Genomic DNA, 15,701 nt, shown 5'->3' on the forward strand with positions numbered 1-15,701 from the left:
ATCTGATTTCAGATCGCAGTATCTATAAATAAAATAAATAAATAAAAAAAACGAGTAATCTCGGAAGCCTATCATATTACTAAGAACGCCGCACTGTGTGCAAGCAAACCATGCTTAATACTACATGAGAAAGAGTTCTATTTTATGGATCGATGTTAAAACGTGCATTGGATGTTTGCTTGTTTTGTACCTCGCCTTGACATGCGCGATGCGCCTATTTTCTATGTGTGTATTTTTCGTACGTGCACTAAACATCAATTGTGAGTGAACGTCTGTGGTTTGTGTGTTCCTTTACTGCGTGCTATCTTTACTAGCCGCTATCTATAGCGGCTCCACAGCCACCGTAGTCCTCCATAAAGAAAGCAAGAAAATCCCAATAAAGAAAGGCGTCAGGCAGGGAGATACGATCTCTCCAATGCTATTCACAGCGTGTTTACAGGAGGTATTCAGAGACCTGGATTGGAAAGAATTGGGGATAAGAGTTAATGGAGAATACCTCAGTAACTTGCGATTCGCTGATGACATTGCCTTGCTTAGTAACTCAGGGGACCAATTGCAATGCATGCTCACTGACTTGGAGAGGCAAAGCAGAAAGTGGGTTTAAAATTAATCTGCATAAAACTAAAGTAATGTTGCTCTTGCTCTTGCGTCTTTTCGGAGCTCAAGAGATAAAAAGGGGGAAACGGGTAACCCAGTCGAATACGAACCCAGGCGAAGACGCCTCATCAGCATTTTATTGCATTTTTTTATTGAAATACTATATTGTGCAGCCCTTTTGTGTTTTTCAAAAAGCTGCCTTTCGCCTTTTACTGTGCTCTTTTGTGCATTGCTTCTTTTTGTAACATTGCTCGATATTTTTTTTTGTAGTCTTGGGTTTAAAATTAATCTGCATAAAACTAAAGTAATGTTTAACAGTCTCTGAAGAGAACAGCAGTTTACGATAGGTAGCGAGGCACTGGAAGTGGTAAGGGAATACATCTACTTAGAGCAGGTAGTGACTGCAGATCCGCATCATGAGATTGAAATAATCAGAAGAATAAGAATGGGTTGGGGTGCGTTTGGCAGGCATTCTACGATCATGAACAGCAGGTTGCCATTATCCCTCAAGAGGAAAGTGTATAACAGCTGTGTCTTACTAGTACTCACGTACGGGACAGAAACCTGGAGGCTTACGAAAAGGGTTCTACTTAAATTGAGGACGACACAACGAGCTATAGAAAGAAGAATGGTAGGTGTAACGTTAAGGGATAAGAAAAGAGCAGATTGGGTGAGGGAACAAACGTGAGTTAATGATATCTTAGTTGAAATCAAGAAAAAGAAATGGGCATGGGCAGGACATGTAATGAGGAGGGAAGATAACCGATGGTCATTATGGGTTACTGACTGGATTCCAAGGGAAGGGAAGCGTAGCAGGGGGCGGCAGAAAGTTAGGTGGGCGGATGAGATAAAGAATTTTGCAGGGACAACATGGCCACAATTAGCACATGAGCGGGATAGTTGGAGAAGTATGGGAGTGGCCTTTGCCCTGCAGTGGGCGTAGCCAGGCTGCTGCTGCTGCTGATGATGATACTGCGTGCTGTGTGTTTCTAGCGCTCTATGTTTTTCTAATAATGCATTTCTTATCGATCGTTTTGGAATTTCTGACCGCTGTGAGGTGGTCGGACAAAATATATTTCTCTAGAAATACACAAGTTAATTTTGTTGAAATGCACAAGTTAAATTTTGTGCCAATAGAATCTTGGCCAATGTTGTACATGAGCACAACATTGCATGGCGCAGTCATGACACCCATACTAATGGCCGTTTAATTTGTGGTTTGGCATCTTCGATGGGAACGTCATCGGACACATTATTTTTTGTCGCCGTGCTAACGACGCAACTACAAGTGAACGATATCCTCGGAGGCGCTTTGCACGATGCGTGTTACAACGCTCCACTTGCGCACCTTCAGCACGCGTGGTTGCAACACCATGGTGTTCGCGCGAATAGTGGTAGTCAGTCTCGAGCGTGACTCGACAAGGTTTTGCTGGACAGTGGATTGGCCGGCACGGACTAGTACCCTGGCCTGCAAGGTCGCCGCATATGACACCGTTGGACTCCTCCTTGTCGCTTTACCTAATGGGCCACGTGAAAAGCAGCGACACGACCACACCGGACGCCTTCAAGGCGAAAATAGCACAGTATGCCGCGAGAGTCCAAGGTCAGTGGTCAAGACTGACACATCAGAACTGTTTACAAGAGGGAAGTACTGTATTGCTTCAGACGGCGACCTGTTTAAGCACGTGCTGTGTCTATTCAAAACCGGTGTTAAAAAACGACTTTCTAACGCACTTTAATGATGTCACCCTATCCTCACATAAAACCTCTTGCGACGAAGTTAGAAATAGCGGGGAAAACTACTTGCTCTTGCGTCTTTTGGGAGCTCAAGAGATAAAAAGGGGGAAACGGGTAACCCAGTCGAATACGAACCCAGGCGAAGACGCCTCATCAGCATTTTATTGCATTTTTTTATTGAAATACTATATTGTGCAGCCCTTTTGTGTTTTTCAAAAAGCTGCCTTTCGCCTTTTACTGTGCTCTTTTGTGCATTGCTTCTTTTTGTAACATTGCTCGATATTTTTTTTTGTAGTCTTGTGTCATGATGTGCCCAGGTTAAAGATACGGTGAGTGCCGCATAAACACAAAATTGTTGCGCCAGCATCTCACCGCCAGTTGCTTCGCGAAGCCAGCGACCCTGCATGGCGAAGCCCTGTACGATCCGGCGATAAAATAATGCAGGTGTTTTTACCAAAAATCCACGAAAGATTTTTGGGAGAGCTTGATTGGCCACGCGCGAGCGCGTATCCATTTCCTCTTTGGAGTATTTTAGGGGCTGGTGTTTTTTCTTTGCAGTAGCAACCACCCAAATTCTAGCACGAAAAATATGCTTGAATCAGAGGTGACTTGAAGCTTTCTAAAACATTGTAATTCACATGCTAGAGGCTCAAGCAATAATGACAAAGTTAATTTAATGTATCTACAAAAACAATTATTTGAATGATATTTAGTAATAAAACAAATATTGGTTGTAAGTACAAACGACTGCCGCTAATATGCAGTTGGTACGATTTCACAAGAGTCCTTGTTTTTGTTTTTTGAAAGTCTTTGTTCAAGTTAACTGGGGCACCCGGTAAGACATGCCACTGTTTATTACCGCATTCCTTGTGGGAACAAAAGTAAAGCATAATGCCCACACCTGCGCTCACTGTGTCCTTCAGATAGGTGAGGTAGACGGGGACGTCGGTCTGCTGTTCGCAGTCGCGGCCGTAGTCGCAGCCCGGACCGTGGTAAAACTTTGTCGCCGTCCCATCAGGCGCAAAAGTGACGTCGGCCTCGATGGCGTTCACGCCCTGCTCAATGAAATCGTCCAACTCCCGCAGGCTGTTCGCCATGTGTCCGAACACGTAGACGGGCCGACGGTGGTCGCTGGTCGCAGACGTCGGTACGGGTTCGAGCTGCGGAAGTAAGCGTCATTTTAGCGATTATTATTTGAGTTGGGAACTGTCTTGTTTGACGGCTTCACTTGACCGTTGCGCTGCGGAGCTCGAGCACACGGCTTCGATCCCGGCTGCGGTACAAAGCCGCATTTCAATGGAAGCGAAATATATATAAAAAAAGTTCTCGCGCGCCGAGATCCAAGTGCTCGTTAAGAACATTCTATGGATAAAATTATTCCGGACTCCTCCGCTAATGCGCACCTAACAATCAGAACGTGGTTTTGGCACATAAAGTCCTTGGGCCCCAATTTACAAAACTTCACGTTTCTAAGTGCTATCTGCCATTAACCGGCAGCCTTAACTAATAATATGTCCAGTATGAGGATTGGCTGAAATGTTCCTTCACGAACAGTTATGGCCTAATAATGTTTTGTCAATGTGGATGCAATGTTTTTTTTTTCCAACACCCCTATAAAAAGTACGGCCTATTGTAGTTTTCTTGATTAGCCTTGGTGAGCGCGAGTTTTTCAATGAAATTCAATATTTTTCGTCACGCACATCAAGTGACAGCACGAAACTACGTACAGTGCGTTTTTTTCTGTTTTACTTCAAAACTAGTTTTCTTTTTTAATGCCTCCAAAGTTTCTCGAATTAAGTCACTATAGAAGAATCACGGGCCCAGGCATGCATCAGTTGCAAGAAAACACAAACAAACCAATTCATTAAAACGTTATCATGATAATCTTTCAAATTACAAACTCTGTGGCACATGTTTATATTAAAGATTTGATGGGAAGCGTTAGAACAGTCTAGTTTTATGCGCCTACGCTTTAAAATGACAATGTGCAAAGAAATACGTGGTGTAAAATTATCTCTTAGGATCTCCTCATTACGCATCGGGAACAACAAAGCATAGGTTGATGTAGTAGAGTGGAGTTATATGACATTTGCCTTATACGTTAGAATAAACAGGGGCCATTTGGCCCCTGCTGCTCACGTGGCTATGGATCGGATCGAGAGTTTCGCACAATGCCAATTAGAGTAATATTGTTTGAGAAGCCAAAGCCACTGACAGCTTCATTTTTGGACACTCACTTACGTCACACCGATATTGAACAGAGAGCCGCGTTTCGCTGGGCCGAATGCGTACGGAGATAATTTGAACGAATAATTTGACGGTAGATATTTCAGTCTACATTTCCATTTCGGAATGTAGATAGGGGGAATGACACTTCCAGGTGCTTTCCATCAACCTTAAAACATAAAAGTGTTCGGTAAGAAGCTTAATAATACGAAAATTTATTAGTGAAATAACAGATTTGACTTTTCCGGCAAAAGATGTCTCCCTGGGCACATAATTCATCTACAGCTTCGTGATCTGCGTGAATTTTTCACGCTTTTTTTAAGAAAATAGGGTTCGAAGTAAAGCAATAAAACACTACTGGGGCGTGTTTTGCGATATGAACGCCAATATTAAAAACATCAATGCTTCTGTAATTTAACCTTGTGTTTGCTTACACAGTGAGTTGGAAGATTATCCTTAGCTTGAACGGCACATTCTCGGATTGCTCTCTGTGTGCTGGTGCAAATATAGCGCAAGCTGTGCTTACAGCTGCGTCAGGCATGTATAAGATATTCGTTAACCTCTCACGTTGCCTTTGTAGTTATGGCGTTGCGCTGCTGAGCTTCAAATCGAGGGTTAGATCACGGCGTCCTTCATACGAGGGCGCAATGCGAAATAACCCTCAAGTACTTCGATTTAGGCGCCCGGTAAAGGACCCCAGGTGGTCAGACGTTTTTCATAGTCCCTTACTACACCATACCCTATAGCCATATCATGGTTTTGGAAATTCATACATTTGAAAGCATTTTTACCAGGTTCATTTATTTACCTTCAAATCTTTTGTAGTTGCTCGTTTTTATTTAGTCATATGACGAGAGTTATGTTCTTTAAAATTTGGTAAGCGATGAATGGGGTTATCAGTGAAGTATTCCTTCTTAGCGTTTCTCTTCCTAGCCCTATGAGCAGGGAATGTAGTCGATTTACACTCATCCGCAGAGTAGTGTGCCTTTTTTTAAAGAACAGCATCTCACACTCTCTTAGCGCAGCCTAATACAGCGCACCGGGGCAATTAGAACGCTCCTTCCCGTATGGACGTCACGCCATACCCAGTGCCCCTCTTCTACAACGAGATTTAAAACACATTGTCGAAATGTTGACTCAATGCTGAGCTTTGCCGCATCGATCATCACGTCAGATATCCGTATTCCTTTAACGCTTTATCTTAATTTGGTAGCCGCGCAGTCTCATTAAAACAAAATGAGCCAACCAGCGGGAAAATCCGCCGTACAGGATGCATCCAGAAGCGGCCCCCGTTCAAGAAAATACAAAAGGTGAAAAACGACCGTGACTCGCAACGAAATTTACTTTGTTGAAGCCTAAGTTTGCGCACACGGTAAAAAACAATTCATTCATGCACACAGCCCCATGCCCTAGACTTAAATGACAATTTATTTAAAGCACCATAACTCTCTTTCCACTAGCACTCTTTTCAGTATCGCGATAGTGGAAAGAGTGCCTGAAAGCAGGTCTAAGAGATTCACAACAAAAGCACTGTGCAGCGTTCCTGTTGGGTTTGTCTCAGTCTTCATTTCTGACGCTGTTTGCACCACAAGACATGAACAATTTAACACTGCATGCATAGATACTCACGATGGAAAGAGTGAATCAGGAACATAATGAGACCTCACAAGCAAAGACCTTGCTGAAAACAATATCTCTCTGTGTTCATTAGAAGTGTGTCTTCATTGCAATAATTTCAAAGGATTTCCATAAATAGCACAGAAGGAATTCGCAAAGGCGTGGCCAAGCATCATCCGAGAATGTTTTGTTATTTTGGGGGAACTAATAGACAACAGCGCCAAGACACGATGTTCTCTCACGAAACTACACTTTAACGTGACGGCTGTCACCTGCGTTTCCTACCAGCAGTGAGTATCGCTTTCCACTGCCGACACGAACGCTTGCAGATAACTATGGATTTAAAAAAAAAATTGTGCACTGTGATTTCAGTGCATATAAAAAACAACCGAAGCAAGAAGAACTAGAAAACTTTCCTTTAGGTATCATTTATAGCAATGTTAAAATTTTACGTCGTCAGATATCAATTATGTATTATTCATTAAATTTTTATAAGCCACTGCATTAATTAGCAATGGCATATGCTGACGTCAAAACCAAGCACGCATAAAACCATTCACTTCACGAACCTGTATTTGAGTTGACTGCTAGGTGATCTCGTACGTAAGTTTGAGTTTTCGGATGTAAGCGAGAGAGAAATAATGTCAAATTACCATGCACGCAGCTGTCGCAAGGAGATACACTTGAACCGACAGCATCGTCTCTCGTTGAATAGGCTGTAGCCACGCCGCAACACCACAGCTTCACCAACGTATAGGCCTTTGAATAAACTTGAGGGCTCAGGCAAGCGCTGTAGAAAACGTGATTCTGGACAGCGCCTATACTGCTGCTTACACAGCCAGAAATTCAAGGTCTGTGGCCAGTGGTGCAGCAAATATTTGCGATAGCCTCCTCCTAGGAAGAGAAAGCAATGATTAACGTATCTAGGTCAGGGCTTTTCAGCACATCTGTCAACAGAATAGTTATCGGGCGAGCCCTCGTACGCTCCCTGGCAACGCGCCACACGGCAGCTATCATATTCGTTTGAAGAAGCCATATTTCTTTGAACTGAAGCTGCGACTGCTTAACACGCTGTCTGACCCCTTTGTTCTTTTCTTATCGTAAGTTCAGTTTACACAGGGTCAGCGATGCATACTATCAGTACTACCACCCGCATGAGTAGTTCATGAGTTTGGTCGTTAGGCGCCAATTAAGTGACATCATAGCGTAACAGTGAATGAAAATGGTAAATCTATATCCTCAGTAACTATCTACACATGGATGATAGCAGCCCAGTAATCAGAATGACGTAGAAATAAAATGCGCCGGCAGGCCATCTTATCATCGCCCTTAACACTGCCTCCCATCGTTGCTTTTCTCGTTTTTTTTTTCTAATGTAAGTTTTTTTATAGCGACACCGAACGTTAGAATGTCCCCGACAAGGTTTAAATCAATCTTGCAGACGCGTAACCTGCACCTACTGTACGACATTCGTACCGCAATTTAAGTGATACGTCTCGTATTAAGAGAGCTACAAACGATTACTAGTTGCCCTCCTCGTTAGCCAAGCTTTTTCTCGTCAACTCGTTCGCCGAGTTATTGGGGCTAAGCTCCGCGTTCAGTGGTTCTGTCATGATGTGACGTCATGGCGTCTACTTACTGTCTTCGAGCCAGCTCACGAATCTCTCCAACCTCTCCACCAGCCACCTGGCCGTCGATCTGCAGCGAGAGCTATCCCAGCAGCGTGCGTTGCGAGCGTTCTATCGGAGCTCCGAGCGTGTCCAATTATCGGGTAAGCGCCGGCGAGCTGGGTGTTGCGAGTACGGGCAGATGCGCAAATTAAGGCCCCTCCATATTACTATTGCTATGATGTGGGTGTTTTAGCGTAAACGTGAGCGGCCTGAGCGACTTGCACGGATGAGCCGCCTGATGGCTCAAAGCTTAAATAGCCAAACAGAGAACTAATACTTCTGGAGCCAAGCGCGAAACGTGTTAAGCATTTAAAAAGGCAAAGTGTTCATGATTACGCTGCTGCCGAAAATTTACACCAGCAGCAAATTAAAATAGACTTGGTTACGGCTCCATTTCTTCTGTCGGTCTCGTTGGGTACGGTGCTACTGTAGCTGGTTGCAACCTACTGGCGGCGTACGTCCGCGCCTCCGCCCTTCTGGCAAACCGCTCAGTCCGCCTGTGTTTACCGGAATGCCGAACGCGCTAAAACACTATATTCTGGTAGTAATCAACCAGGGTGATGTGACGGCCGCAACCGCGTAGATCTTGGCGCCGATCGGATGCCGATAGCTTGATTCAATGCGGTCGCACTACTCGCCTATTGTCTTGCACATGGAGACGATGCTGCAGTTTGGCATGTCGCCAATCTCTAGGTGTGCATTACACAACCTAACAAGGATGAATTACCATCATCATCATCATCAGCATCCTATTTAAGTCCACTGCAGGACGAAGGCCTCTCCCTGCGATCTCCAATTACCCCTGGCCTGCGCCAATCGATTCCAACTAGCATCGTCAAATTTCCTAATTTAGTCGCCCCGCCTAGTCCTCTGCGATCCTCTACTGCGCTTCCCTTCTCTTGGTACCCATTCTGAATTCTGCGTGAATCACGGCCCTGGCCAAAAGAAACCTCAAGACCAACGCTGACCGTCCAGCTTGCTTCTGCACGGAGCACGTTGCAGCACAAGCTGACGACACTTGCTCTGGGCTGGAAGTGCTCCAGTGTAGTGATAAATTGTCATTGCGTTTTCTATTTTTGTTACATTTTACAGAAATAACTTAACCAACATTCCAACGATTAGGAGCAACATTCGTTTATTTCATTCCACGCGCTGCCTCGCAATCTCCCGAATAGCGGGGCAGTCGCGCCAAAGTTCGCTCCGTGTGTAGCATGCCGGATGAGAGAGATGTCCGCGCCAGTCAATGTAACGCGAAACGAAAACACGTGGAAACATGCGCTCATATTTTTGATTAGCCAGTATCGTAATCGTCGGTCAACTTTCTCTCTTTCTTTTTTGTCAGCTGCACCGATATGAGCATCCAGTTAGCTTGTAGTAGCCTTCAACCTTTGTTCTCGTGGCAAGATTTAAATTGGTTAGAAGATTGCTTTTTTTCTTCTGGCCCGCGACCATTAAAACAATGTTGTTGCTTTAACATATCCTCCTTTCTAGAATAAATAGGGACCAATCTGTTTCCAATATTAAAGAAAGCACACTGTTTATTTAGCGCCTGTCTGTTTGCGTAGTGCTTTTTTTATTAGCTAGATATTTGCAACATGGACGTCTTGTGTTTTTGTCTGCATAAATGTTTATTACCTGCGCTCCATTCATTTCGACTATCGCTCGAGCCTTCTATATCAAAGTTTCTTCACATTTTAACGTTGACTTTGCAGCTGGAATATTGCTCACAAGTCATGCAACTCAAGTAAGCTTCCTGTTTGCTGTTCTTAGCCTGTCCTGCAAGCTGACAGATGAACTTACGATGCGCTCTTGCTTGTGGAGTAATATAAGTAGAATTGGACGCATGATAAAGGTACTCCCTCATTAACACTCGCCATAATTGTCGTACTAAATTACAACTTGAAACACAATCAACAAGAACCTATATAAAATTTTCACAAGTAAGAGAATAGCAAAATGCACTCGCAATCGCGAAGTGTACAAATTGGCCCGAGGCCCTGCAATAAATTGTTCTGTCCATCTTTCTTTTTGAACCAGTTGTATTGCAATACCAACTGGTTCAAAAAGAAAACTGAAGCCATGGCCGCCGAGATTTCCTGCGCGGGGTAGCTACACTAAAGCGCGAGACACATGGTAGGATTTTCCGTGCGATCGGTCGCACGGCGCGTCATGTTCGACTTGCCGCATGCGACGATTCGGGACACATGGTACGAATGAGCGAGCGACGCTTAGCCCCACCCAGAACCGGCGCCCCTGCGTGCAAGCTCGGATCGCTGCGTAACTTCGAACAGAAAGTGAAAGCAAACGTATTTGCACAGCTCTCTCGTTCGAAACAAACGATGACAATGTAAACACGTCTGTCTATGCGAACAGTGTAGACGTGTTTCCGCAAGGCCGCGTTCGCCGTGTCGGCTCCGTTGACAGCCACCGATGGCTGACACGATAGGCATAGCTCGCTCGGCTATCGAATCCGACACCGGTGGCCCTTGTGGCACGATCGCTTGCAGCTCGTATAATGAAGCACCTATGTTAGTCGCCACAACGTGTACACAGTTATCTCACGCTTAAATTGTAGTACGTTTGATTTCATCAGCGCCGACGGAAGCGAACGAGCATGCCAGGCGAGCTGGCGATCACTGGGAGACGGTGTAGTCCTAGCTCCGGGGCCGTCTATCCGGAGCCGAGAGCCTTTGCGACATAGGCGTACCTACCGGGGAGGCAAGGGTGGCACTTGCCCTCCCCCCTCCCTCCCCCTCACTTCCAAAAGTGGGGGACAAAGTAAGTCATTTGCTTCCCCCCCCCCCTTTTGAAAACGGGCACTTCCGGCTGCATGCTGGAAAGTCGAACAAAACTACAGATGAAGCTAAATTTTCTTTTTTAATAGAGGGATCACATAAGTAATGCTTTGCTTTACTGCGCATCCCCTGCTTCGACAGGGAGGATTGTCTTTTGTGCCTTCTTAGCGGGCGACGCGCGGGATTGACCATACACACTCGCGTTGCGGAGAACGCATAACGCTGAGCAGTTAGCGCCCTAACAAATGTTAGCTTGCGCGATTTGCATCAGGCCCAGGTTCTCGGGACCGCTGTTTCCGCATTCCAAAACACAATAAACTTGGTACATTCAACCTGCGGGCTAGGGGGAGGTCCGGCTAAAGCATTACGATCAGCTGCGCCCACGACTGGCGTGCCTTACGGCATGAAATCGTTGGTTTATCAAATGCTGGAAATATTTTATCTCTGTCTAGAGAGGGGTTACGTAGTGTTGCAGTCTCAGCATATTAACACTGTTAAGGTGTTTATTTGGTCGAGCTAGGAGCAGCGCAGTGGCTCTCAGTCTATAGGCAGAGCACGGACTGCGAGCGCAAGCAGCATACCCAAAAATAAAGCGCTGAAGAGGACGATGGACTAGGAAGAGCTAAAGAGGACGACCCACTATAGCGTTCCAATCCTTCTGTACAATTGCCCCCGGGAACGAAAAGGGAGTCATCCGGCGACCTAGCCGCTTGTCAGTATGAGTGGGTGATAGCAGGTCTTGTGGCGATCGACGTTGACAATGTCTCCTCCACGACAGCGTAAAGAACGTCCGCGTTGACAACACGAGTGGTGCACGCGCTATGGGGGGAAAACGCTGGGCCCAGGCTGTACATCAGCAATCTAATCAAACCTCTTACAGGTATGACTGTCCGATTTTATCGTGTAATCATGACTTATCCTAGATATGCTAGTGAAAATGACCTAGGTCGAACGTGCAGCGCCATTTCAATACCAATAGGGCACTGACTTGAAATATTTCTCAAGGAATTTGTCACTGCTGCCTTTGATAATTTCATTTTCGGGCTCTTTCTAAATAAGAGCTACGCTATTACTTGTTTCCTGGCAGAAGAAAAATACTTCTCATATTCGTTATCTTGAAAAAAGGGCGCCACTTTTTTTCTGTCGTGTACCAAAAATTTACACTGTTGGTTGCTTATGTGCTCTAAAATCAGCTATTGATAGTCGCTTTCTCCCAATTCTTATGCTTTATACACGGCACTTAGTTGTTTTCTCCTGGTATCCTCGGTAAAATATCCGGGGAATGGTGTGTATATTTGTTCGAAGTACGAAGCAATGCTCTGAGGGACGAGCGATGTATGTTTATTCTGTGTAGGTTCATAAAAGCCTTTGTAGAAAATTGTTCATTGAAGTCTTCCAGACAGTCATATTGCCACTAATGTAAATGTTTCCAAGTCTGCTAAAACAACAGCACAAGAGACGGTTGATATTCAGTGAAAATAGAGAGAATTTTAAACGCAATGCATTGCAAAACTTCCACTTTCCGGCTTCAAATGGAAGTGTTGCAGATAATGACTAAATCCCCGTTTTTCAATGTGTTTTCGTGCATCATACCATATTCGTAGTTTGTTTAACCGGTGTCCAAGGTGAGCTAAACAAGGCATCTTGTTTATATCGGGGGAAAATTATAGGCGTGATATGGCCAATGTGTAGGTAATGTTCCAAGTGCATGGGTTAAATGCTTAATTTCCAATACAATACTGTTACGCAAAGGACGAGTCAGTAAGACGAGCAACTATTTACAGGTTATATTTACAACAGCGGTTGCAGCGCTGACTGGTTAGATTCACAGCGCAAGGCCAGTTTGTTCTTGCTCCTCTTTTCTCGGGTGATAGCGCCCACGCGCCTCGTTTAAATAAACAAATATCTCACTAGTGTAGCGTAATCCCCGGCGGCAGAAGCGACGTCCCGGAGCGTTTAAATGTCATCACTGGGACGGTGATACTGCTTCAGTCGTGTAACGTGCACGATATCACTGGACTGGGAAGCAGATGGGGCGTCAGGGGCGATCACGTAGGTGACGGGAGTCACGGCACGAAGCACTCGGTATGGGTCTGTGTAACGAGACAGCAGTTTTTCTGACAGGCCAACATGACGTCATGGAGACCATAGAAGCACCAAAGAACCAGGTGGGAAGTGCACGTCTCTGTATCACCGGTCGTACAAACGCCTTTGTCTCTCTTGGGATTTAAGAAGGCGGTCTTGGGCAATTTCCCTTGAGTGGGCACCGCGGGTGACGGCGTCAAGTGCATATTCACTGGTCGGTGCCGCGTCAACAGGGAGACTTGTGTCGAGGGGCAGTGATGGTTCTCGGCTGAACAGAAGGAAAAATGGGGAATAACCGGCGGTGTCATGGCGCGAGGAATTATAAGCAAATGTGACAAACGGTAAAGTGAGATACCAGTCAGTGTGGTGTGAAGAGATATATTTCGCGAGCATGTCTGTGAGAGTGCGATTGAGACGCTCTGTGGCCATTTATGTGCGGATGGTATGACGTGGACAGCTTGTGCCTCGTGGTACAGGACTGCAGGATGTCCGCGATAACGTTTGATAGGAATGTCCGGCCGCGGTCTGTGAGAAGTTGTCGCGGAGCTCCATGTAATAAAATCCCGTCGCGTAGAAGAAAATTGGTGACATCTGTGGCGCAGCTTGTAGGAAGCACTCGGGTGATGGCGCAGCGCGTGGCGTATTCTGTGGCCGCAGGGATCCACTTGTTCCCAGAGGTAGACTGAGAAAAAGGGCCAAGTGAATACAAACCAACACGAAAGAATGGTTCCTCGGGAATGTCGAGTGGTTGAAGGTACCCAGCAGGGAGCGTCGATGGTATCTTGCATCGCTGGCATTTCTCACACGCAGCTACTCATCTTCGAACGAAGCGAGCTAGCCCTGGCCAAAAGAAGCTTCAGCGGATCCGGTCGTAGGTACGTGACACACCCTGGTGACCGGCAGTGGGGAGGTCGTGAAGTTCGTGGAGAACAGCCAATCGAAGGAGCTTAGGGATCAAAGAAGTAATGCAGGGACGTCGGAGTGAACGTTGTGGCGGTAGAGTACGCCATCTTGAAGTGTGAATAAGCGAACGGAACTCTCATCAATTGACGATTTCAGGCGGTCAATGATGAAACGTAAGGACGGGTCAAGGCACTGCTCGTCGGCGACATGGAGCAGTGGAAAAACAGAGAGAACAGAGGCGCCGGTGTAAGTATCAGACATAGAGGTTGCGTCTTCGAATCGGCTGCGAGAGAGGTAATCTGCGTCCTGGTGGTGGCGTCCCCACTTGTAAATCACTGCGTAGGGATATTTTTGTAGTCGGCGGGCCCAACGACCGAACCGGCCAGTAGGATCCTTGAGCGACGAAAACCAGCAGAGCGCATGATGGTCTGTGGTTACTGAGAAGGGCTTGCCATATTAATATGGGCAGAACATTGAAACAGCCCTGACGAGAGCAAGGCATTCGCGCTCGGTAATCGAATAGTTGCGCTCCGCAGTTATCAGGAGCCGGCTAGCGTCGGCTATAACGCGGTCGTGTACATGTTGGCGTTGCGATACGACGGCGCCGATTGCATAACCACTGGCATTGGTTCGGACCTCTGTAGGTGCGGATGGGTCAAAGTGGCCCAATACCGGGGTATTGGTGAGAATCGCGATAAGGCGTGAAAATGCGGCAGCCTGAGTTTGACACCACGTGAAAGGCACGTACCCGCCGTGGTTGCTCAGTGGCTATGGTGTTCGGCTGCTGACCACGACGTCGCGGGATCGAATCCCGGCCACGGCGGCCGCATTTCGATGTGGCCGAAATGCTACAACACTCGTGTATGTAGATTTAGGTGCACGGTAAAGAACCCCAGGTGGTCGAAATATGCGGAGTCCTCCACAGGCGTGTCTCATAATCAGAAAGTGGTTTTGGGGCGTAAAACCAGATAATTAAAAGAAAGGCACGTCTTTCTTTAAAGTTCAGTGAGTGGTCGAGCGATTGCTGCGAAATCTTTCACGAATTGTCTGAAATAAGAACAGCGTCCCACAAAACTCCGGACGTCTCTGACATACTGAGGTACAGGAAAAGCCTTTACTGCTCGAGCCTTCTCTGGGTCGGGTTGTACGCCGGAAGCATCGACGAGATGACCTAGCACTATAATCTGTGGGCGCCCGAAGTGGCACTTCGATTAGTTTAATTGGAGCCCAGCCTTGCGGAAGACCTCAAGCATAGCTGCGACGCGCTCAAGGTGCGTTTCAGATATAGGAGAAAACACGTCGTTGAGGTAACAAAGGCAAGTTGACCAATTGAAATCTTGAAGCAGAGAGTCCATCATCCGTTCGAACGTGTCGGGGGCATTGCATAAACCGAAACGCATAACCTTGAATTGGTAGAGGCCATCTGGAGTGACGAAAAAGGTCTTTTCTTGGTCTTGCTGATCGATGGAAATCTGATGCAGCAGAAGCTTGATGTGGCCGAGTTGGTTTTGCATACTTGAAGAAAAGAGCGCTACGAAGACGCACACTAAAAGAAGAACATGTACGACGGACAAAGCGCTACCTCTAACTAAATGTTTTTTTTTTTTTGAAGAAACAGGACTTTAAATAGATACAGCCTAGAATGGCCCATCGTGACATCACGGTAAGTCTTTTTCGGTAAGCGTCACTGAAGGGCAGCTAATGCGCGTGTCCTCGGCCTTTGCAAAGTAGAAAGCTTCTAATATCTCCCGTCCTAGTCTATATCTATATCGTGCCAGAAACCTGGTGTCGCGAAGATACGGACGGCAATTGTGACGTTTACAGTGTTCTGCCAGATGGCATTGTTATTTATGGCCGAATAGTGCTCACGCGCCCTTTCATTAAAACACCGTCCGGTTTGACCGATATAAACCTGTTGGCAACTTAGGGGTATCTCATATACGACATTACTTTTGCTAGCCGTGTACTGCGCTGCATGTTTCTTAGAGCATGGTTCGGGTTTTGCTTTTGTCAGCATAGGGCATATCTTGGCCAGCTTACACGGTGCACTGAAGAGAAGATTAACACTGTG

The 15,701-nt window shown here is 46.1% G+C and overlaps 1 protein-coding gene across 3 annotated transcripts in view; it reads right to left on the reverse strand.

The window, feature by feature from the left end:
* The window catches only part of LOC126529665 (dermonecrotic toxin SPH-like), a 94,306-nt gene that overhangs the window by 37,777 nt on the left and 40,828 nt on the right, over positions 1-15,701 (reverse strand). For 2 of the 3 annotated variants that reach the window (XM_055069936.1, XM_055069935.1), the window contains exon 2: positions 3,236-3,494. In XM_055069936.1, coding sequence (XP_054925911.1) covers positions 3,236-3,494 — 259 coding nt within the window. Of the gene's footprint in view, positions 1-3,235; positions 3,495-6,830; positions 7,072-15,701 lie in introns of all 3 variants that reach the window. The other variant, XM_050177178.2, reaches the window with a different exon arrangement.

The sequence above is a fragment of the Dermacentor andersoni genome, chromosome 9 (genome assembly GCF_023375885.2).
Source record: "Dermacentor andersoni chromosome 9, qqDerAnde1_hic_scaffold, whole genome shotgun sequence".
Classification (NCBI taxonomy): Eukaryota; Metazoa; Arthropoda; class Arachnida; order Ixodida; family Ixodidae; genus Dermacentor; species Dermacentor andersoni.